The sequence below is a fragment of the Balearica regulorum genome, chromosome 16 (genome assembly GCF_011004875.1).
Source record: "Balearica regulorum gibbericeps isolate bBalReg1 chromosome 16, bBalReg1.pri, whole genome shotgun sequence".
Taxonomy (NCBI): domain Eukaryota; kingdom Metazoa; phylum Chordata; class Aves; order Gruiformes; family Gruidae; genus Balearica; species Balearica regulorum.
This window is the reverse complement of record NC_046199.1, coordinates 11,858,192-11,882,130: the sequence shown is the minus strand read 5'-3', so window position 1 is coordinate 11,882,130 and position 23,939 is coordinate 11,858,192. Positions and strand designations below refer to the sequence as shown.

At 46.0% G+C, this 23,939-nt stretch overlaps 2 protein-coding genes across 8 annotated transcripts; one reads left to right on the top strand and one right to left on the bottom strand.

The window, feature by feature from the left end:
* The first annotated feature begins 1,554 nt into the window (after nt 1-1,554).
* LSM14B (LSM family member 14B) lies at nt 1,555-14,358 on the top strand. 7 transcript variants are annotated; one of them, XM_075768342.1, is made up of 10 exons: nt 1,555-1,941; nt 6,553-6,716; nt 7,070-7,205; nt 7,671-7,787; nt 9,587-9,757; nt 9,880-9,957; nt 10,988-11,149; nt 11,329-11,482; nt 12,488-12,667; nt 13,028-14,358. In XM_075768342.1, the coding sequence occupies exons 1-9, from the start codon at nt 1,821-1,823 to the stop codon at nt 12,657-12,659; spliced, it is 1,275 nt and encodes a 424-aa protein (XP_075624457.1). In that variant the 5' UTR covers nt 1,555-1,820; the 3' UTR covers nt 12,660-12,667; nt 13,028-14,358. The 7 variants fall into 7 exon arrangements, with proteins under 7 accessions (XP_075624457.1, XP_075624456.1, XP_075624460.1 ...); XM_075768341.1 differs by having other exon boundaries at nt 9,877-9,957; XM_075768343.1 differs by having other exon boundaries at nt 1,684-1,941; nt 7,070-7,133; nt 9,877-9,957.
* Nucleotides 14,359-17,168: 2,810 nt separating this feature from the next.
* PSMA7 (proteasome 20S subunit alpha 7) lies at nt 17,169-23,636 on the bottom strand. The gene is made up of 7 exons (XM_075768388.1): nt 23,401-23,636; nt 21,784-21,910; nt 20,273-20,397; nt 18,865-18,987; nt 18,303-18,422; nt 17,678-17,740; nt 17,169-17,401 (listed from the first exon to the last, which is right to left on the bottom strand). Exons 1-7 carry the CDS (start codon nt 23,494-23,496, stop codon nt 17,309-17,311), a joined length of 747 nt encoding a protein of 248 aa, XP_075624503.1. The 5' UTR covers nt 23,497-23,636; the 3' UTR covers nt 17,169-17,308.
* Nucleotides 23,637-23,939: the final 303 nt, after the last annotated feature.

The following is a 23,939-nucleotide window of genomic DNA, read 5'->3' as shown; positions in this document are numbered from 1 at the left end:
GTTTTTTCATCAGGAAAGTTTCTAACCAGCCATTTGCCCACTAAAGGGCACTGTTTACTACAGTAAAAAAGGAGTCTTTTCTTGCTCTGTGTAGGTTATACGTAAGGCTGAACTAAAAATCAAAAAAGATTACTTAGTCTTACTTTAAGGGCTGACTTTCTTATTCAAAAATACTGTTTTCCCAATTAATATATATGAAATAATTTACTTTTTTTTTTTTTTAGCAACTCTCTCCATGCTAGGATGATGAAAATTTGACAAGAGAAGGACTGCACGTGTGTCCATAAGAGTGAGAAGGAAGGCGTCTTCCCTATTGAGAGAGAGCTATCTGCTCTCCAGGCTATATGAACAGCATGAAGAGTAGCATCATAAAATACATCAGGTCACAGGTTGGACAGCTTGGGCCATTTGGAGAACAGTTCTCTGAGCCATGGCATGCGAGGAAGCAGGTCGTTGTGACATGAGGACTGCACACTACTGTGTCGCTGTTGTGTCACTGATGGAAGACATGTAAGCAAGGCATGGGCACATGCAGCTCCAGCAAACCTCTTCACACTTAGACAATGGCTCCCGCTGTATTGTCTCCAGCTGCTGGTTTTGAATCTTATTCATTCGCGTCACACAAATTAGTGAGATTTGTGCACTCTGACCTGCTGCCCCAAATGTAACTGCCCTGCCTGATCCCCACCCGCCCTCACGTCGGTGAGTGACTTCACCTCCTGTGACTGTCTGCCAGATGCTACCAGTTGTCTCTCATTGACCCACAGATGGCCGGGGAGCCACAGAAATCCCAGGAGACGCTGCACTGAAAGATTAATTCTCCAGCTACGGCCTGGCATTGTGGTCCCTCTGCCACTACGCGACTTGCCGCCATCAGCGTACCGGGTACATCCCCTGTCTCCTGCTGAACAAAGGCACCGGGTGCGCCTGACGGGGCAGGCCCCCAGCACGCACCAAGGGCTCTTGCAGCACGCAACCAGGCTCTTCAACTGCGACGGCACTGCAGGGGGGAAGAGGGGCTCGGGTGGGAGGCTGCCATCCCTGTTCTCCTTGTCAGAGCACTGCCTCGTCGCTGCTGCGGCCTGAGGCAGCTGGCGTCCGCAGGAAGCCTCGGAGCAGGCTCTCTGCTGCAGAACCCCAAGGGGGCCTGGCGGGAGCAGGGTGAGGTGAGGCGGCAGGCGGCTCTCCGGGCGGGAAAAGCTCCCCTCAGAGACCGGCTCGGCGGGGGGGGGTGGTGCGGGGGAGGTGACCAGCCCCCCCTGCCGCGTTATGTGACAAAATCTCTGCGACACGGGTGAGTGGGCAGTGACGCGCGGCTCGTCTGTGTCGGTAACGCCACACGGCCCAGGCCCGGCCCGGCCCGGCCCCGCCGCCACACGCCCCCGACTCCCCTCAACAGCGACTGCGGTGCAGCGCGGGAAGGGCGCGAGCTCTCGCTCCGCCCCGCCTCGCTCCGCCCCGCCCTCAGCGCACGTGGCACTCTCGCCTGGGCCGGTCACGTGACGCGAGCTCCGGGCTTTCCCCCCCCTCCTCACCCCCCTCGCTTCCCTCCGCGTCTGACCCCGTCTCCCGTCTGGTCAATAGCAGGCGGCGGCAGCGCATGCGCGAAAAGCCGCAGCACGCCCCCGCCCTGGCCCCCCCCCCCCCAGCCCGTCTCCCTCCGCCCTATATAAGGCGGGCGCGGCGGGGCTCCCCACTCCGCAGTGTGCGTGGGCGGGCGCGGAGGTTCGGCGCGGTGGTGCGGCGACCCGTGCGGCCTCCTCCCTCCGCTCGGCCCGCCTGAGCCCAGCGGCGGCGGTGGTGCCGCTGCCCCCGCCGCCATGAGTTCGGGGACCCCCTACATCGGCAGCAAGATCAGCCTGATCTCCAAGGCGCAGATCCGCTATGAGGGCATCCTCTACACCATCGACACCGAGAACTCCACCGTGGCGCTGGCCAAGGGTGAGGCGGCGCGGCGGGGCCCTCCCGGGGCGTGTGGGGGGGATGTCGGGCCTAGGCTGGCTCTGGCGCCGCGGCCCGGCGCTCGCTGAGGGGACGCGGGGGGCCCGCCCGCCTCGCCGTCTCCGTCCCCTGAACAATGAGCCCGGCCTGGGCGAGCGGCGGCCGGAGCCCGCCCGTCCTGGGGGGCTGCGGCGGGGCCCGCGGTTCGTCCGCGCTTGCGGCCGGGATGGGGTGCGGGGAGCTGGGGGGGGGGGGGGTTGGCGGCGGGGTTGGAGCCCCGTGCCTTCGGCGCTGCTGGCTTTCCGTGAGTCAGCATTTGGGAGGCCGCTCCGCGACGCGGGGACGGGCACGGGCCGTGGCAGGGGCTTGCCGTGACTCCCCGGAGGGGTGGGCAGGGCCCGGGATGCGGAGGAGCCCTTGATTTTCACGGGAAGTTACCGCTCCCCTGAAGAGGAAGAAGAGCTGCCAGCAATGCTGGCTCCTCTTACTATTGTCAGAGCCAGAAAGGCGATGGTCTGCATCGCAGTTCGTGGTTTGGTTCCCCTCTCCTGTTTGCACGTGGATGCCCGGCAGTACCTCAGTGCTTGGCTTGAGCAGGGCCCCAGGCCAGTGCTGGGGAAAAGAGAGTTGCAGTTGATGTGTCTTTGTTCCTTTAGTGATCAATAACTGGACTCTGCTCAGGTGAAGCAGGTGAGAGCTCTGGACAGAGCGCCATGGGGTATCTGCACGTGGGTCTGGCCCTTCTACATTGCAGGCTGCTCATCAGGGCTTTGCATCTTGTTTCCCTGTAGAATTACTGATCTTTATCTTCTTAAATGGTCTCACTTGGATTCAGTTGTCACCTCTGCTGGGAATTCCTGTATTTACTCTCAGAAAAACCTGTCCTGTCTTGTTTAGCGTCTCAAACAAGATCTTATTTCTGTACTGCTTTTAACGTCCAGCTTGGCTACTCCAGCTAATGTGCATCAGCACTCTCCCTGAGTTTCACCCTTCCCTGTTCTGGGAAGTTCACACCTTCTTCATTGCCTTCAGCAACCCATCGGGATTGTCCACCAACCAAACTGTCTTTCATTTTGAAAGACTATCTGCTGGCACGTGACACTGACTTGCCTGATTCTCAACTATCCTCAAGGCAAGCCTGTGCCACAGTCTTTATTCAGTATAATGATGTTTATGTGATGCTGGACATGAGTAATTGATACCTATTATTGTGTATTCTGAAGTTATGAATGTGAGTTTTCACAAACTTGCTTTTTTCCTAGGAACTTGGCTGTTTATTGAAGTGTACAAATTGAGCTATTTATGTTGATGTTGCACTCCAAGTAATTGAGAGATTGCAGAAAGGATGCAATTCCTGTACTGTATGCGCAGGAAGGTCTTCACCTTTACCCAGCAGCAAGTAGAAATGGTTTCTCACAGCTATGGTTTCCACACAGACTTGCTGCTTCAGAGCTTAAGTGGTGTGTTTCAAAGGCGTATGTGATTAAAGTGCTTTATGGTATGAGAAAGTACATGCTCTGTATAAGATTTCTGGCAGTTCTTTTATTCATTGGTCTCTTAGTGTTCAGTTTTGATGAACTGGAATGCCTAAGAAGTAGTTGTTACAATAGCTGGAGAATACATTTTTTCCCCACTTAAAGTGCTGCTCTATAAACTTCACAATATAAACACTGCTTTTCATTTTAGCTCAGAGGGTTTTTTAAGTTTAGAGACTTTATATCAAAATTAGTGTCAGAATTATGAACATAGCAACAATGTTGAAGTTGGTGACAGTAGTATCAACCCTGTGCTTAGGACGGACAGAATTTAAACCACTTAATCTCTGAAGGGTTAGAAGAACCATGAATTACTGATATGCGATTGAAGTTGTATAGAGAGCTAGTACATTATTATTCAGCCCTAGATGCCACTGTTTAAGGATCATACAACTTCAGTATGTAATTTAAATGCTATTCTCTTTACTTTTTGTCATCCAAGTGATATAAAGAAAAAAATTAGCTTGAAAGAGACCTCAGGAAGGAATCTGGTTCAACCTCTTACTCAAAGCAGGGCTAACTTCAACTGATTTGTGTTTGGTTCCTGTTAAATCTCAACATGTGCAATATCTTAAATACTGGATAAGGAGATTCCATATGTTTTAAGCACTGCAAGAGAGCAGTCTGTCTTGTTAGATGCTAAACTTAAATTGCAAGCAAAGGAAGTTCAAGCCTGTTACTGTCCTGTCCGCAGTGAACACCAGAAACTTACTCCACCTTCTGTAAAAGTATGAAGAAACTAGAGCGTTTGAGCAAGAAGTGTCTATGTAACCTCTGCTTTCCAGACGTCCAGTCATCTTGTTGTGCTTCCTGACCCTTCAGAGGTCTACCTCCACAGAGCCCTACACATGAACACAAACTGTATTGTAAAACACTAGCTGCAGCGTGGTGTGGGATTGATTTCCTGCTCATCTGTAAACAATAGTCACTGTAACTTTTCATGGGAGACAGCCCTTCGGATTGCTGCAGAAACTTAAAGCCGTACTTTGGGATGCGCCAGAAACCGTTAAACACTTCGAATGCAGGGGCAGATGTGCTCAACTCCTAGAGCCCTCTCAAACGCCCTCACTGTCATTCTGTCTACAACAAGGATGTAGTTTTCTACCTTTTTAGTTAGAAGCCTTGGGACCAGCCAACTGAGAGGCTGCCTGGACAGCTTTGGGCTTTGCAGGTTGTGGGTTTCTCTGTGTGGAAGCCAAAAGGTTGATCCCGGTGCGCAGAGAAGACATGGTGCTTTCCAAGCTAGCCATGGGATTCTGCAGTAGTCCTTGGGTAGCTTTAGTATGTCTTGCTATGAGCCGTGTGCTGTGATAATGTAATCTTGAGCAGGGATGTCAGTGGTACAGCTCATGTCTAAAAGGCCACAAGCATTGTTTTCAGTTCATAATCTGCTTCTGGTTGACTAGGTTACAGCTGTAGTATATGATCAAGCAGCAGCTGGAGATCTAAAATAAATTGGAGAGGTTATATACCCTAGGAACTAACGGAAGATGGTTATTTGAAGGAAGTGACTGACAGCTTGTCCTTGCACCAGTTAAGATTCCCTTCCAATTAGGTGTAAGCTGAGGTGTTAAACAGCATCAGTGTGACAGGGGCAAAGTTTGGCATTGAGCTGCTGTACCTGGAGCTTACTGCTCCTTGCGAGCTCACATGTGTTGAACAGAGGTAGAAGACTGCTTGTAGCACTAGCTGCTGCTTGCTGGGGGAAACCTGGATACAGCTTTTCATCTCTAAGAACAGAACTCGTGACAAGTAGCCCTGTCTACAACTGTCAATGCTCCTGATAAGTTAGTCTAGTATACCTGGGATGCTCAGCATTGGGGTTGAGTGTATGCACTTTTTGCTGCCCTTTTTCTGGGGAAGCTGTGGTGCCCCCCGTCCCTTATCAGGGCTGTCTGCTTGTATCTTTCCAGCTATGCAGTGGGAGTGGCAGCTGGCTGGCACATCACCACAGACTGTGACATGGCAGGTGCTTGTGAAAAGTCTGCTTAGGATGTAATTTGTAAAGGTACTGCAGGAATCGTGGTATGTCCTGGCAGAGAGGTTGAGTACTTCTGTGGTAACCTGTTAGAAGCAATTGATGCAACTCCAGTACGGAATTCTTCTATTGGCAAAAAGCATACATCAAACCCGTATGTGCTGGTGCTTATCTGAACTGGCAAAGCCTCATGATGAGAGAAAACAACTAGACTAGTAAACTTGCTGAGCTTCTGTAACTTGTGGCTGAAAAGCTTTCATATGATAGTGTCTGGTGTAACCATGCTACTTATTTTCCTGCACTAACAATCCAGTAAGTCTGAGTCTTACCTCTTCCTCTTTAATGGCTCAGATTAATTTATGCTTCTACCTGGTAGCTGCACACAGTCAATTGCAAGTTTTTTTCCACTATAATGTCTAATGTCACTGATTAGTACCTGCTCAAGTGTTCTGATAGCTGGGACTCAGTAAACCCTCAGCAGGCACTGAGGTTTTGGATTTATCACTAAAAACTTGCTTTGTGGTCAGTGGGTATGAATTGTAAAACCAGCATGGAGTAGAGAGACTTTTAATAGGAAGCTCTTATCACTGATAAAACTTTACTTCTACCTGTATAATAAATATATGAAACCAACGGTGCAAACTTCAGCTCTAAAGCCCTCTAAGTTTTTTTTGGTGGGTTTGTGGGGTTTTTTTTATTCCCTGCTGCTTCAGGGGCCTCTCCTGTGGTCTCTTGCAGAGGCAGTTGTCTCAAGCTGAATGCTTACGTGGGGCAGGGAAGAAGGGGAATATGACAGTATAGCACTGTGGGGAAGTACTCGGTTTTGGAGTAGGATTCTTCACTCCGGTTGGTCTATGGTCTTTACCTTCACAGCTTGATGTAAACAAAACTGTTTATACAGGCTGCTGAAAAAGTTGGCATTTGAGGGAACAGATGTGTGCAATAAGGAGATTCAAGGTTCTGGAGGTAACCTGGTTTGGTGGTTTTTTTGTTACTTTTGGCAAGTATTACAAGAGTAAGTTTTAATTACATAAATATTAACTTAAGCAATGCTGTAATGGTAGTACTGGACTAATAGTAATCTTTCTAATGCTAAAGTGCGATCCTTTGGTACTGAAGACCGGCCCACAGACCGACCTGCTCCTCCAAGAGAAGAAATCTATGAATACATTATTTTTCGAGGGAGTGACATCAAAGACATCACTGTCTGTGAACCTCCAAAAGCTCAACATACTCTGCCACAAGATCCTGCCATCGTTCAAGTAAGTTAGCCTGAAGTGTTGATTGAAAGCTATGGTAAAACATTGGTGATGGACTTGATTTTGGTATAAACTTATAAAAATGAAGGCCAATAAGTGTCTCCAGTAATCTTCAGATTGAAGCATCCTGAATTTTGTTGTAATGTCTAAAATAGCAGCAGCATTAAAGACTTCAGTCAACAAAAGCCAGAGCTAGCTTACCTAGCTGAGAGTGCAGGAAAATCATAAAGAGGTAAACTAACCCTTCTCAGTATTTACTTAAGCTGTAGTAATGCTGTACGTGAAGTAGAGAATCACTGCCAAAGCAAGTTGACTTCTGGACACTGTAAATGGAAATGTACTTTGTCTTGTTACAGTCTTCACTGGGCTCTGCCTCTACATCATCCTTTCAGCCACATGTGCCTTACAGCCCGTTTAGAGGTATGCCACCTTACAGCCAGCTTGCTGCCAGCTCTTTACTTAGCCAGCAGTATGCAGCTTCATTAGGTTTAGGTAAGTAAAAACTTTACTTGCTGGAATAAAGATACAGTCCTTGTATGCAGCTACTGGGAAACCAAATAACAGTAACTAATACCAATTCCTTGCCAACTGTCAGGCTGCAACAAGCAGTGAATAAGTAGTTAACAACTTTGTGCAATGATCTTATTGCAAGGAGACCTGCATTTCACTGACACATGCAGATGCACACAAAAGAAAGAAACAAACTAAATAGCTAACGTTTCTTTCTGAAAACAATGCGAGTACCTAACAGTTGAGGTCAGTTCATTTCTAATCTAACATACCTTTACATATACATCACATGTAAAAAGAACTTGTATTCCCAGAGAGGACTGTAAATAAGCTGCTCTAATGCTGTTCTAGAGATTCTTGTATCTCTTTCCAAGTCCTTCAGGTGTTTCACTACCTTGTATCTTATCCATATATCTTTGCTTTCTCTTCTTCCCTCTATCTCTTTAGAGAAATTGGTAAGCCCTCCAGCATCAGCAGCTGCTTCCAGCCCTAGTTCTTCTCCGTCTCCACAACCTGTTTCAGAGCCTGACATGTCTTCAGAGCCCCATCAGCTCTCTTCCAAGGGTAACAGCAGTTTGAGGACTCCAAATATTTGGAAGAACTGCATGGCACTTGCAAACACTCTGTTCTTGTTAACCCCTCCCAGAATGATAGTACTTATATGGGTAATGCTAGTAGAACTAGTTTGTTCTCAGCTATTTTTGCCTTTCATTACATGAAGTATTCCTCCTGTCCTAGAAGTATCAATTAGAGACAGGAGAAAGAAAAAGTACAGGACAGCGGATCCTCTTGTGTAAGTATCAGGACAGGGCTGAGGTTTAGGGATGTTGATGTGCTGCATCCTATCCAGAAACATGTGTCACCTTGGAGACTGGGCAAGGAATTAATTAGTCTTTTTCCTGGAAAGACAAGTACACTGCTTAAATTGTGGGTGGCCTTGCTGTTAGAGACACAGGTTAACAGAAAATTCAGGAGTATTGCTGTAATTGAGGAAATATCAGGGCAGATATCATGCATGATGGGGCATAGTACCTTGTCAAGACTCCCAATTAGTAAAGCATGACTAACAGTAAGCAATTTCTGAGTTGTGGTAAGCTGAGATAACGTAGTTCTGGGTGCTTGCTTCTATGTGGAAAAACTTTTAAAGGAGGTTGAGTAGAGATACTAGACTGACCATCCTCAGAGAGACCAGGTGCAGCCTGCATTTAAAAATGGTAATTAGTTTCATCTGTTTTTAACTTAAGCATGTATGCTTGTGTTGGCATGAAACTGTTTTTACTTACTCTCTGTTTTTGGCCATCTATCAGTACATACTTTCTCAATATTCTGGCTAAGCTTTGAAACTCTCTCATGTTAAACTTGCACAGCAGCTTTGTCCTACTGAATAATCCTTAGGATATGTCTGTGTTCCTTGCGAGCTTTCCAGGTGTACGTTAACTGGGAACCTGCATGATGTTACCTACTGGGTATATCTCATATGGACTTGGGTGACCCAGAAGTGTCAGTGGCTTGGTTTGTGTGTACTCTTCAGCTTTTCACTTTTCTTGCTCTTAAAGTATATTCAGTTAAAGTTTTGCTTCCGAGCAGTTCTTGCGCATAACTACATAAACCTGTAGTACTCCAAAACTTCTAATTAAATCTAGAATGCAGTGTTTCTTCTGAGTACTGAAGACTGTCACTTTTTAATATAATTGGTGTAAGGTATACCAAACCATGAAAAGTATTTACGTGTTTTGTAGTGTGAATAAATAAGCCTGGATGGAAGAGCAACAGAAGTCTTGGTAACACTTTGGCCTTGACCAAGAAGGAATTTAAAAGGGTAACTTTGAGATCCTGGTCTGGTTTCAGGTTTTCTTTGTTTGAAAGCTAACAATAAGCAGTGAAGTTGAAGGACTTCTAGAAGCAGCTTACAAAATGGGATGTAGTTGAGGTGGTTAAGCTTTTGCTGCAAAAGTTTTTTGACAAAGTGGGGAAGCTTTCTTGAACAGTTTCAAAATGGTGGATTTTTGCTTCAGATTTAAAGTATTGCATAAAGTAAAATCTTACATAACCAAGGATACACCTAGAAATTAAATTTTGGTATAAACTAAGAGACTGACCTAGCTTGCTTATCTAATGTGTGTCTTGGTGTAAGAAATAAATGGGTAGATTTCCTGATTTTAAAGCTCTGGATTTGAGAGCCAAGACTTGTATGGCAGTAGTGCCTTACCTATTGTATATGCCACTTAAACGTAGTGTGTAACAATAAACAATCAAGGCTTTGAGTAATTTTTGACAAAATGGTTTCTCCGTAGAAGCGGGTAGGGTTTGAATAGTGTTGGTGCATTTTCTGAGAGGCACTTAGTCATTGGGATTTTTTCCAGGTGCTGGCTTTCCTTCTGTTCACCCCGTCCGCAAAAGCCCCATGGTGGAACAGGCTGTCCAGACTGGCCCGGTTGACAACATGAATTCACAAAAGCCACCCCCAGTGAAAGTAACTCCAGGGGTTCAACGCAATGGACGGCAGGTGCCACAGGGCAGTGGTAAGACAAATGGTACGTAGGCACCGCTTCATCTTTAAAGTGCTGGTTTGAAGCATCCTTCAAAGGTGCAAGACAAAACTGTTCTGGTCTTGTTCTTGTGCTCTTTTATTAAGTTTATCTTTCTTGTTCAGTAGATACAGTTCAAGCAGCACCTGTGCAAACCCAAGGACAGGTGAATGATGAAAACAGAAGACCTCAAAGGAGAAGATCAGGTAGGTTAATATGATGCTAAATGGTCACATTAGCCTATAAAGGCAAATATTGCTAATTCTAGCAAAGGATTATCAGACAGAAGGTTGAGAGCAAAATAAAGCTTGATAAGGCTTTGGGCATCCAGAGATGTTTCCCTGACAAAGTAAGTTCTGGAGCTACAGAAGTCCAGAACATTCCAGGGATAGAATACTAGTGTCTTTTTAGAAACTTGAAGGTATGTTATATAAATTGATGCTACGAGTTGGCAGCAACAACTAGATTTCTCTCAAACCTGAAGTATTTTTACTGGGAAGGGCAGCCTGTTGAAGAATTTCCAGAGCTCTTATAAATGAGAAGAGTGATGGAGCCCTCTTTTCATAGAGCAGAGGTCTTAGCTCAAGACTGCAGTTTAAGCAGAGGTCAAAAGTTAATTTACGTACAGACAAATACTTCTGCCTAAGCAAAATGAGAAAAGGCAGGAAACAAAGCTTCAGACTCTCAGGTCTTCAAATTAATTTGCCTGAGGACAGCACTGTAGAAGGGGTTATAGCTTTTCCAGAAAGGAGTTGATAGCTTCTCAGTTGGAAACCAGAAACTCTACAAAGCACAAGCTCGTTTTGTGGGTAGATGAATCTTGGGTGGATTTTCTGAAACCAGTGCCCTGTTCCTTTTCGCCATCATGACAGGTTTGTAGACTAATTGCAGTACTATGCTTGCAGATGAATAGCAGACAGAAAAGATATTTTCTCCTGCTTCCCTCAGCTTTTCTTGGTATAGTACTTGTTCTGATCTCCTCCCCTTATACTGCAAAGGGAGTTGGGTATACTCTGTCATAAGACCAACCCCCAGGAATGCTTTTCAGAAAGTTAAAAGTGTTGCTGTGATATGTCTTCTGCAGCCGAGTTCAGAAGTTACTCTCAAAGAGGTATGGCCTAACCACAGGACTGCAAGCCAGAAACTCCTGAGTTCTAACCCTGTTTTCTTCTGGTCTTGAGCAAGTCACTTAACCTCCCTGTGCATTACCAAGTGTTTAAACTCTCCTGCTTTCAGGAAACAGGAGAACCAGAAACCGTTCTAGAGGACAAAACAGACCAACTACTGTGAAGGAAAATACGATAAAGTTTGAAGGTGACTTTGACTTTGAAAGTGCAAATGCACAATTCAACAGAGAGGAACTTGATAAAGAATTCAAGAAGAAACTAAACTTTAAAGGTTTGTGACTTCATTAAATATGAATTGCAGAGCTAGTAGTAAACACTACATAGACAAACCGATTCTGAGAAACTGCATGATTGCATGTGACAGCATCTCAAATCTTGTGTGAGGGAGCAAGAGAACAGATGGCTCTTCAGAATGCATCAAGGAAGTGTAATACGTTTTATTATCTTCAGATGACAAAGCAGAGACGGGGGAAGAAAAAGGGGACCCTGGAGTAGCAACTCAAAACAATGATGGTAATGCAGAGGAGGACCTTCTGGGGCCCAACTGCTATTATGATAAATCCAAGTCTTTCTTTGACAACATTTCTTCAGAACTGAAATCTAGGTGAGTATTTTCTAAAAGCTTGGGTTTTTTAATGCAATTTTAGGCATAGAATTTTAGACATAATCTATTTCACATGGTGTAATTCTTTAAAAATCTTAGAATACAAGAAGGTCTTTGGAAGAGTGTATTGCCATGTGTTTCATGGCTTGCAAGTAATACGAACCAAACTTCATGTAGTGGGATCAAACAAAAAGCAAGGATTTCAGCTGATACTGAGGCACTTGCCTGAACTATGATACAGGAATTTCCAGTTCTGTTTCCCAGTACTGAGTTTGAACCCATTGCTTTTAAACAAATTTCTTATCTCATTTGTGGGAGGAGGAGGCATCAGGGTCATGCTGTACTGAAGAGGGTACAACTTGCAGACAGGAGCAAGCTAAACCTGGAGTCTGGGCAGGGAGGAGGTCTGGTCTGTCTGTGGAAACGCACTAAATTGTTAGGAATGTTAAAAGAAAGCTTCATCTTTTGCTGCTGACGCTGATGTTATCAACTGCCTGGTGAAGTAAGACATCCCTTTTAGTGTCAGCATGTGAAATTTCCTTGGTAATGTCCCTGCTTCCCTTTAGCAATGCTTTCTTCTGAGCGCTCGCAGTAAGGCATTCAGGACTAGGCAGGCTCTGCTAAGAAAGGGACACACGGGTGCTGTGGTGCTAGCACTCTGCTGAACCTTGGTTGTGACTGGCCTTCCCACGCTTCTCGAGGGGCTTCAGTGGAGTCGGGGGATTTGTGCTTGTCAAGAAAACAAGACAGGGTTTGAAATGCTAGTGGGGCCACGTGCACCCCTTTTCTAGGCCCGTTTTTACTTTTCCAGTGTGAAAGTAGCTTACCAAAACCAACAGATGTGACTTTCAAATCCATGCTTAGCAGAGGAATTGAGGTAGTGAGCATGTGTACACTGCATTTTGGTCGTCTTGTGGTTTATGTCAACAGAACAGGGTGCTTGAAGCTCCCTGGCTGAATGAGTTGGTGGTTATTTAAGTTAAGTCTGAATGCAGTCTTGTTCAGTTCCAGGCGTACCACGTGGGCTGAAGAAAGGAAGCTCAATACAGAGACGTTTGGAGTATCAGGCCGGTTCCTTCGTGGCCGCAGCTTTCGTGGTGGATTTCGAGGTGGAAGGGGTAGTGGAGCAGCAAGGCGAAACCAGACCACTCACAGAGCTGGTACTGGCAGAGTGTAACTTCAGAGGCAAGTTTTTTACAGGAGTAAATACTATCTCTGAGTCAGGCTTGTCTCTTCTTCCTTGCCTGAACTGTCTCTGCAACCTCTATTGCTCTGCAGTCTCATGAATGTATCAAGACTTGTTCCTTATTGTGTCTGATTTATCCTTCAAAGTGGTAGAAGGAAATACGAATGGTTTTAACATGTTGATTGTTTCTTGGGCTAGTCCTCTGTGAAAGCAAGAGCTGCTTGTTTGACCTGAGGCTTTCTAGCAAAATATTTCAGTTCATGGTATTCATGTTTCATGGGTGTGAACGTTGCTTTTCTCTTTTTTTGGGGGGAAGATCCCCATGACGTCAAATCTAATTCTGCCTTTTCTCTGAATAGGTTCTGACATTTCTCCTGAGAGGATGAAACTGTATATAGAAAAAAAACCAACCAACTGCTGCACTAATGTGGGAAAATGGTTCATATTGTTTACTGTCTCAGCTCAAGCGACAGAACTTCATGTACTACTGCTTATATTCTGGACTTATTTTGGACCAGCAACTGTCAGCTGGAATATTCTTTGGAAGAGGGAATGTGTTCAGGGGTACCTTCTTCAGGGTGTCTTTTTTTTGTTCGTGTTTGGTTTGTTTTTGTGTTTTTTTTTTTTAAGTGCAGACTAACTTACATGGTTCTTCTTTCTGGGTCTCTCAAAGGCTGCTATAGTCTAAGCTTAAAGTCAGACTCCTTTTCTGAACCCTGAAGAAGATTAATCATGCTATTTTAACATGGAACCAAAGCTCACTTGAAACAAACCAGCTCTAATTTGTTTGTTCTGAGCAACCAAATGGATTCTTTGGTGCTGCTGGTCTCGCTGTTCTCAGCAGCAGGTGTGAAGGATTCCTGGTGCTGAGGAGTTATGTATATTGTCACTTGGGAATACTGGATTGTGGATCATGTAGTAGTGTAAATGACTGTACAACTGTTTGTTGGCTGGTACTAATGTGGAGGTACTGTGGGTTTACACAGAACTGTGACTCTCCCTCGAGCTGAAGGGTGCTGGGCGCTCCTCCGAGGCTGGGAGCTCCTTACTGGGGTGGGAGGGGACGGTGCGCCGTGTCCTCAGCAGGACAGGAGCGGCAAGTGTCTCCGCTCATGCGCTCAGAATAAAGAGGTTTTGGCAGTAGTCAACTGTCTGGGAAGGAGAACCGAAGCTCTGACTTCTTGCCTCAGTCTGTACCTCGCTCATAGGTAGTACCAAACGCAAACAGTTCTCTGTACACTAGTAGACTGTGGTGGAACACTATGGAATGTTTTCATTAAACTAGGGATGGGAGTCCATATAATGAAGCTTAACAGATGGGCATGTTTAATTTGTTTCCTCTATACCCCCATACTGTAAATAGTTTAGTTGTTTTTCTTTTGTTTTTAAAAATCTGTATGTGGGGAGAGGGGCTGGGAGGGAGGGGTTACATTTGTTTGCATGAATAAGTGGGTTAAATTGCTATAGGCATGTGTCCCTTTTTTGGTTGGTAGGGAATTTTGTTGAAAAAGCACCTTGATGACTGAACCCCTTACATAGCTAGAATTTTTTAGTTATGCATTGACCTAGGTTACTGTAAAAGCTTGGATTTATTTTTGTAGGACTTTATTGCTAAGAATTAGAACATAGCAGTGGGGCTGCTCTTTGGAGTAATGTAAATTGTAATTATAATAAACATGTAAATGTTTAATGTTTCCCTCCTACTTTCTTCTGCATGTAGCTCAGTAATACCAGTCTGTACAACTTGTCAGCTGTCTGTCCTAGCAGGGCTCAAGTCTAAGGCAGAGAAAATGGGGCTGCAGAGTCCTGGCAGAGCTGCGCAGTGTTTGAAACCAGTTTAAAACTCTGATCTGGGCTCTGATCCCCTTGTTCCTGCGTTCTAGTGCCCTTGTTGATGAAGGGACCTACGGAGCGTTACTGTTGCCCACGCTGCCCTGAGCGTGCACCTCTCCCTGTGCCTGCTGGAGCCCCTGGGCTGGGGGGGCTGAGCTGGAGCTTGGTTGGGGCAGCAGTGCCACTGGTGGGGTAGCCATGATGCTGTCAGTACCTGGGCTCGCACCAGCACCCAGGGTGGGTGCTGGAACTGCTGTGGGCCTCATTGCTGGCAAAACAGCTGGTGTGACACTAAGCGTAAAGGTGGAATTGCATGGCCAGAGTCAGCTGACTTGGCTGAGGTGGCTGTGGCAGAATGCCTCTTTATTTCTTTTTAAGGCAGTAATTCCCTTTTTCTACAGTAAAGCCACAGCTCTAACACATAGAATCACAGAATGGTTTGGGTTGGAAGGGACCTCAAAGATCATCTAGTTCCAACCCCCTGCTGTGGGCAGGGACACCCTCCACTAGATCTAAGACATAATCACTGTTACTGCTGAGGTTGCTGTACTGCAGATGTCCCCCTGGCTCATGGAGGTGTGAGGGAGCTGTGAGAGTCACCAGCCAGCCCCTTGCTCTGGGGCAGATGGCTGCCCCCGGGGCTCTCCTGCAGCCCCCTTGGCTGCTGGGTTGGAGGGTTCCCAACATGGGAAAAGATGGTGATGTGCAGGGAACTAACCACAGCTTTTGTAACCTCAACATTCCAGCCCCAGGACTGATAAAGGAAACACCACAGTATTCCAGCACCCCCCTTCTCTAGCTGATGTGGTCTAACACTTTCCTGTCCTTGATTCCTGTGATACTCTGCCCACACTTTGCTTTGCAGCATTTAGCTGTAAACAAACAGCTTAGTTGTGGTGCAAGAGGCCAGAGAGTGTGTGAGCTTTACTGCAGGCTTGTTGCTGCAGCTGGGACCAGTCCGGGGGCCTCTGAGCAGCCCTTGGGCCCTGCAGGAGCTGGAGCTGCCTGGGGGCAGGGCTGCAGGTAGCTGAGCTGCCTCGGGCAGGGTACTGGGACCCTTGCAGTCCTGGCTGGGCCTGTGCTACACCTAAAAAACCATGTACTGGTTGGCAGTGGCAGACCAAAGAGCTGCTTTCAGGGGCTGTTCCAGTTTATATCCACCAAGGGATGAAGAGGGAAAGTTTTATAATAAAATACTATTGCAAGCAGGTGCTGGGCTGTGTGGGCAAGAGCTCAGGTGGGGGAGAGGCCTGAGGCTTCTCTGAAATAGGAGAAGATATCACTAGGCAGTAACCAACCTTCTCCTGCCCTGAGGGCTGGGAGGGGAGATGCCCTGGGAGTACAGACAGGCTGGGCAAAGCCTTTTATTGTGCTTAAGGGTTGTAGCAAAAGATAAACAAGGTGCCAGGAACAAAAGAAAAATAATACAATTTTTAACATGGAAGGGGGGGATGAAGGGGCTGCTGTCAATCCTGTTTGCCCCTGTGCAGCATGAGAGACCGGAGGCCTGCTCTGTCCTCTTCCAGAGCAGCACAGGGCCCTGTCACCTCACACACAGCAGGAAATCCAGCTCCCACCCGTGCCCCTTCCTGCCTTTGCAGCATCACAAGGGGCTGCAGAGCACCAGCTCAGCCACCATGGACTTGCCCTCATCTGCCGCCTTACAGCACAGAGCTGGTGATGGCAGATGGATCAACAGCCCCAATGGGACCCTGGAGATGCCACATGGCAAACACCTACCTGACATAAAATTCCCTGTTCCCAGTCACATCTCCTTTGAGCTAAACAGTTGTCACCTGACACCTTCAAATGTATGTATCTCTAAGTTTATTACACTATACACATTAGTATCTGCACAGAGCAGATCCTGCCTCAAGAGCAATGTGATGCTGGTGCACAGCGACATGAAGGCAGAGGTATCTGTGTCCCTGACAGCACCGAGCCATCTCCCATAGCTGAAGGGAAGAGAGAACCAGCTCACACCACTGCTGGTGTCAGGAACAGTCAACAGGCATCATCAGAAACCAAGTTAAACCCAACTCCTGTGGACAAGACATACAGAGGAAGCAGCGTGAGGGTAAATACAAAAGGAGAAAGTGGAGCAGAGCTTCATAGTTGAACTGTGTTGTAGGTAACATTCTTTGGAGTTATTTTTAGCATGAGGAAGCAACTGGTCTACGACTCCCCTAGCGGGCAATGACAACAGCAACACTTTATTCCAAGCCAGATGAATCATGCACCAAGCCCTGCACCTCTTGTTGCAATGCCATGCCCGCCAGGGTCAGCTCTCACTGCCCTCCCACCGTGAGCCTCCCACCCTGTGCTGTCCCTCAGAGATAAACCAACTCCTGCACTCACAGGCTGCCCCAAGGCTTACAGCCAGAGCCCAGCATTTACAGTTGAAGATGTCAGGGAAGAAAAAGCCTCATTGCACATTAGTTACGGTCTGCTGAGGTTATAACACAACACTCCAGACAGCTACTAAAAGAAGAAAAAAAACCCAAAAAACAGGGAAAAGCTAACAACTGAGAATCATTTAACAACTGAGGTGTTTTGGAAAAAAATGCAAACTCTTTGTCCTTTAATGGGTCACTGCTGCATTTTGTAGCCAACCAAATGATCCTAGCTAAGTAAAATCCAAGGAACAGATTTTTTTTAAAATAACAGTTTAAAAAAAAAAACAGTAGGTTTATTGTAGGTCTCAAGAGGGGCACAGTATGAGTAAGTGGAATGCCTACATGTTGTTTATACAGAATAACCCATCACTTGAATTAAAAAGAAGCAGCTAAGCAGTTGGATTTCTTTCATCATGATGTTTTCTTCTGTTTTTTCTTTTCATTTTCTTCCTTTTCTTTTTCAATTTCAGCAACATACTTCTCAATTTCTTCAGGGTTTAGGATCTAAACCAGAAAACACAGGTGACCTTCAGGATACAAATACAACTTACAGGCTTTTATTTAAGCAATTTTAGTTCTGACATGGACAGAGTTAACTGGTATTTCCCCACACAAAGGTACCTTTGTGCAGACACAACAACATTCCTGGGCCACTAATAACAAACAGAAGTATTTGCCAGTGCAAAATGTGAGATTAAGGGCTGGAAGTTACAGCAGATCAACAAGGACAGTATCAGAGAAACAGGCTGACAAGGGAGAAGAGCAAAACAAAGCCCTTACCTTCAGTGGCTGTTCTCGCCTCATAACCGCCAGCTCAATGTTCTTCCCACCAGACTGTACAACCTTAACAGGAATTAGATGTAGGTATTAGGAGTGTGCCCATTAATTAAAACAACCCCCTTTCAGGTCATCTTAGAAGGAGAAGAGATAGGGACAGGGAGTATTTCGCTCATTAGCTCTAAGCACTCCAGCAGCAGTGTAACTCCAAACATAAGGCTCTTCAATACTGGCATCGACACACAGTGGCTGGTGGAGAACAAGTCATTTCCACCATCTGACTTTTGATATCTTCTGTATCTTAAGCTTCAATTCAGAAGTAAAACATTCTGCATGTGGTTTAGCACACCTTTGGTGCGTTTGTTTTAACGCCCAGAACTGAGGTCTGCTCTCCTCCCCAGAGAACTGCTGTACATTCTTCTGTGTAAGCTATGGAAGTCATTACCTGAAATCTCTGAGCCTGGAGTTTAATCCCACGCCCAGGGCCCACAACAAACAGTTTTCACAGATCCTTTTATAGTACTTTCCCCATGACACACACACAAAGATTTTCATGTACTCACATTTAAGAAGTTAATCACCCAGATGTACAGTGAGAAGTCACACAAGGGATCTGAAACAGACTCACCTCAAGAAGAGCCTTGATGACAAGTTTAATAGTTAGATCATCTGTTTCAATGGCTTCATCAGTATAGTTTTTCTCCAGAAATTCACGCACAGATTTGGCTCCTCTGCCAATGGCATTAGCCTGGAAACATTGAGAGGGGAAAAAAGATAATGAATGGAAATTTAGAGAAGATTTCATTTGCAGAATAAGCAAGGAATTAGAGTTGTGCAATTATCTGAAAAATAATCTGAAAATAATCTGAAAGCATTTTGTGATCACCATGTATTTTTCAGGAGACTGAACATGTTACTGGCCAAATGTCACAGGAAAAGACAGTTGTCAGGCACAGGTGGTTGTTTTGGTTTGGTTTTGATGTTTGTTTTTAAAAAAACAGGACAAGATTTCCAAAGTAAAGCTACTGCAGACTGCCATTCTCAGTAAATTTGATCATCAAGAATTTCTGCATCTGTGAGCCAGCACCATCTGGCCAGTTAGATCTCCCTTCTACACCAATCTCTTTTTAAAGGAGACATTAACTCACAAATAATTCATTACTTCTCCACAAGAGACAGAATCAACTCACCTTCCAAGCATGGTATGTACCAGAAGGATCGGTCTGGTACAGCCGCGGGGTTCCATCAAAGTCAAATCCCACGATAAGAGCAGAGATACCAAAAGGTCTGCGACCGTTGCTTTGTGTGTACCTCTGACCAAAAAGAAGAGACACTTACTTCAGAAGCAGTTCAAAAAACATTTTTTAGAGTGGAATGCAGAAGTTCTAACCAGAAGAGGCACCAGATATCATTTTAGCAGGCTCTCTTACCACTCTAAAGTTAGGATGCCGTGTCTCTCAAAAGACCATAAGCAAGGCAAAAAAAGAGGTGGTTACTGTTCAACTCCTGCTCCTAATACCCACTGAGGTTTGCTGCGGGATTACAGCTTCCATGAGGAATCTCCCTCAGCTGGGTGGTGCTGAAAGCACCAAGCCTGCTATCCCAGGTGTAACACTCTGCTTTGACAAGCATGCTTAGGAAGCCAAAAAAAGAGGATGATGACACCTGAACACAAAGTCAGTTTTCACCAATGGCTTTCAACAATTGCATCAGAAAGCGCGGCACTCTGTGGCGATAAGCGGGCTACAGCAAAGCCTGTCGCAGCCCGCCTGCTGACACCGGTTTGGCAAAGTCATTGCCACATCACACACCAGAAGCGCCCAGGATGAAGGAGGTCTGACACCAGCAGCGTTATCGCAGGAATGCTGCGCAAGATTCACGGTTTGTAACAGTTTTAAAGAAATCAGGAATGTGCCAGAATGAAAGACACAAGTGGGAGATTACTGTAAAGGAACCATGTGAACCTTTGGAAACTAGTCTTCTGCTCTGGCAGGCTAGTGATTACACTGTTATCATCACTCTACTAAAACATGTCTGTGCGTCAGTAAATTACACTTTTTCTAATCCCCACTAGTTGCTGAAAATTGGTTTAATACACTGGCACATGAATAATTTTATCACAGAATGCAGCTGGCCATATTTTGACACTGTAATTAATTTTTAATTAATGAATATCAAATGTAAAATATATTAAGTACTCCACTGATTTGCTCACCTCTTACCCCTCCCTGAATGGCTTAGTAGGAGGGAAAACGAACAGGAGCCATGAAGACGTTTCGACAACAACACAGCGCCATTGTTATGAGAGTGAATGAGAGCTGTAGATTAGCAGAGTGTTCCTGATGATACCACATACGTAGTTATGCAGTCCTTACAAGTACTAATTAATTTCTTCATCTTTGGAAAAAAACCCAAACAGCAATCAATCCTCCTTTTCTATTACTACATCCCTATTTCCAATAAACACCCACAATGCGTTCTGTTACACTGATTTTTACCAGCTGAGTAGAACGAGGCCAGGACAGACATTTTACATACTTAGTCTGACGTGCTGTTCATCGGGACGTATTTTAAGCATCTCCGTGCGGTCCAACGTACCTGTTTCAGACTAGCAATGTAACGTGTGATGTACTCCACGGTGACAGGATCCTCCACTGTAAGTCTGTGGCTTTGACACTCCACACGAGCTCTATTTATAACTATCCTTGCATCAGCTGTCAGCCCTGAAATGACAGTGTATTCTCAGACTCACGCTTCATACCGTATGCACCAATAAAACAACCTGTCTTGCCCCAAAAGGCTCACAAGGTCAGCGTCAACAGCAATGAAAAAAGCAAATTTTTTATCACACTTTCCCAGGTTTGATGAGCAGGAATAGCATTTTTAAGGCATCAGAAAGAAACTAACGTACTAAAATAACTAGCAGATTCATTTTACAGCTTTCATATTTGTGAGTTAAATAACACATGCAATTCTGAACCAGGTAATCGCAATATTACTGACAGCATTCCATCTAACAGCAAATTAGCAAAGTGATCTCCATTCTCACACACATTAGTTTTATTTCACATGCAGTGCCCCTAGCTGTACGGCAGCTTTTTTCTGCGCAGCAAATCTTGTCTAGTTGGTGAGGCTACAGCAGCATGATGTTAGCTGACAGAAATTAGTATGGCCCTTTGGAAAAAAAAAACAAAAAACCTTCTCATTTTACCTTATGATGCTTTTTCAACTGACAGCCTTATTTCTATTAGAGAAGTCTTCTTCAAGCTCATGAACCCACCTGCACGTATCCCAACCCTTAGCTAAGGAAGCAAGACAGCAGAAGTAGCTGAGCCTATCACTCCTGCACACTAAATCTAAACCCCATTACTTCTGCCAGTTAAATTAGATCTCCCCTTAAAGCATTACTAACACTAAGATTCTAAACTACCTGAAAAGAGGAGAAACCTCCTGAAATACATTTTCTCTCCATTTACTTTGTGATTTAACTTTCATGCCTCCTGTTTAAGCTTTGAACAATGGAAATCAAGGTATTTGAAACAGGAAGAATGCGGAACTAGAATATTTATGCTTCAAATCCAGAGCTATTGATTCAAGAGTCCTCTGAACTAGAAGAGAGGAGATTTTTCTTTGTTTTATGCAAGACTGCAAAATTTACCTTTTTTTTTTTTGGCTTGATGCATGAGGGAAAAGGTCCCTGTAACTGACAAATGTCTCTTATAGCTCCTGTGATATGTATTAGTAATCTGTATTTTATATTTAATATATAAATTTGTAAATATTTAAATATATAAATATTAAATATATGCATATAAATTTGTATAAACAGTATATATCTGTGCCAATGACACATCAGTTCTCAGTCTTCATCCTCACATTAAACCTAGAGGACCACAGTAACTTTAACATGTATTTCCTCTTATTAGATCACTGTCTCTCTATATATATTTATCCACACAATAGACTACTCATTTAAAAAAGAATAACAACCGTGGAAATGTGCTCTTTCCCCTTACTCAGTTATGCCGAGAATTTTGTGTTCTCAGAATCCATGAACATACTCAAAGGTGCTCCAGTAACCGCAAACCCCCTGAAAAGATTATATATACCTGCAAAAGCCATGCAGACATTGTCATCAAGAGCACAGATCTTCCGTACAGTTCTTTCATCCTGAAGTTTTGCCACAGACTTCTTTTCCACACCAAGAACAACAATATCCTTCCCTCTTACTCCAACCTTCAATGCATTAAAAGAAGAAGAAAAAAAGTTAAGCTAGGCTCAAAAAACCGATAGTTCAGACTTCACTGAAATTAGCAGGAACACACACACACAAACTCCCTCACATTGTAAACATTATTTCATCTTGAAGCCAGTATTTTATTTCTTATTGCCACAACCTGGAGAAAGGACTGATGTAACAAAAATTGCCTTAGACTCCTGGGTGCAATTTTGTAATCAGCTTATACCAACTGAAATCTGTGCGGCTCCCAAGACATACATTCCCACTCCTTTTACCAACTGTGTTTTTCCCAACTCTCCCCAATGCCAGCATTAGCGTTTCCACAGCCACAGAAGCGGGATCAACTGCAAAACAACCACTACAATCAGTCCACTCGTATTGCTCAAGTCAGAACCCAAACCACTGAAGATCAGACCAAGTAAAACTTGACAAGCAGCCTGTCAGTAGCTTGCTGCCTTAATGTCCTAATTCATATTTTGAATGTACCTTGTCCAACATCAGGTAGGAAAAGGCAATCGACCTTTCACAATCATTCCCACTGCTTCTCATAGGGTGATGGGAATAAGTTTTTCTTATGGGGTGGCCCTGCTGTTAGCGTGTTACAGATGCTTCCAAAAGCATTACACTCAACTTACTACTCAACAAGAGTCAAGACAGAGGTAGGTTATATTAGGTGTTTGCTCTGCTTTTGCAGTGTTTCTAATTTCTGGGAAGAAAGAAAAAAAAAAAAAAAAGCACCTATTCGTCACTAAGTCTTCTTACATTTATTCCCATCCCAAAAGCAGTACATTTTCTTCTGGGTACTTTGTTATTTGGAAATTAATACTTTTTGTTTTCTCCCCCAAATAAAAAAACCCTTCATTGAGCAAAAGCTTGAGACAACTAGAAGCTGGGAGCCACGAAGTTACTTCCACATGCCTTTACTGACACATTTCCCAATCCACTGGGAACCTGCATCGTGCACAAGCGTAAAATGCTACCATTTTCACCCCGTACAGAATAACGAAACGGAAGAGCACTGCTCTCCCGCAGGCCTGCCGAGGCTTTGTTCCCCCACCCGGGACACCGGCGGCTCCGCTAACGCGGCCTGCGGGGCCCGCAGGCTGCCGGGACACCCGCCCGTACCGGGCCTCACGTCCGGGGGACAAAATAAAGTTCAATGCACAAAGCCTCCAACATCCCCCCCACCAAAACCCACAGCAACAGCCTGAAACAGAGCCGGAGCCTTACAGTCAGCGCGGCACCCGCTCTGAAGAAAACGGTGCTTTTTAAGGCAGCTCCAAAACCGGTATTTAGCCCGAACGCCGCCGCCTCAGGACACGTCTCTGGAAACAGGCCACGCTTCCAGCAGCCCGCACCGGACGGAGCACCCTTCCCCGCACGCCCGTGGGCCCGGCAGGCCGGGGAGCGCGGGGAGGGACAGGCCCCGCTCCAGGCCTTCCCTCAGCGAGCCGAGCCGGCCCGGCCGCGCGGCGCTCTCACTCACCGCGGTGGAGCCCTTCTTCACCGCCTCCTGGGCGTACTCCACCTGGAAGAGGTGTCCGTCCGGGGAGAAGACAGTGATGGCCCGGTCGTAGCTCATGGCTGCCGCCCGTGCGTCCCCGCGGGGCCGGAACCAGCCGCCTCCCTCAAAACAGCACACTCATCCCCCCGCCCCCCGCCCGCCGCTTCCGGAGCCGCGCGCCATTCCGGCGGCACGCCGACTGCGCCCCCTGCGCCAACTCCGTGCGCTGCACCCAAAGCCCGGCGCGGAAAGGCGGGAGGCGGGGCTCCAGCTGCGCTCTTGGCGTACGGAGCTAGCGTTACGCATCCGGCGTAGGCGGCCGCCTGCTCCCCCCTTACCCCTTTCCCCGCGCTGGCGCACTTGGCGTACACGGTGGCCGTCCTACGCAGTTGGCGCAGCTGGCGGCGGCTGGCGAAGGCAGGGAGATGCCGCTCGCCTGCGACAGGAAGCCCAGCAGCAGGGACGCACCATGTGCGGGCAGGCGGGGAGGAGGCGGCGGGGGCCGCGGCGGCCGCTTCCCG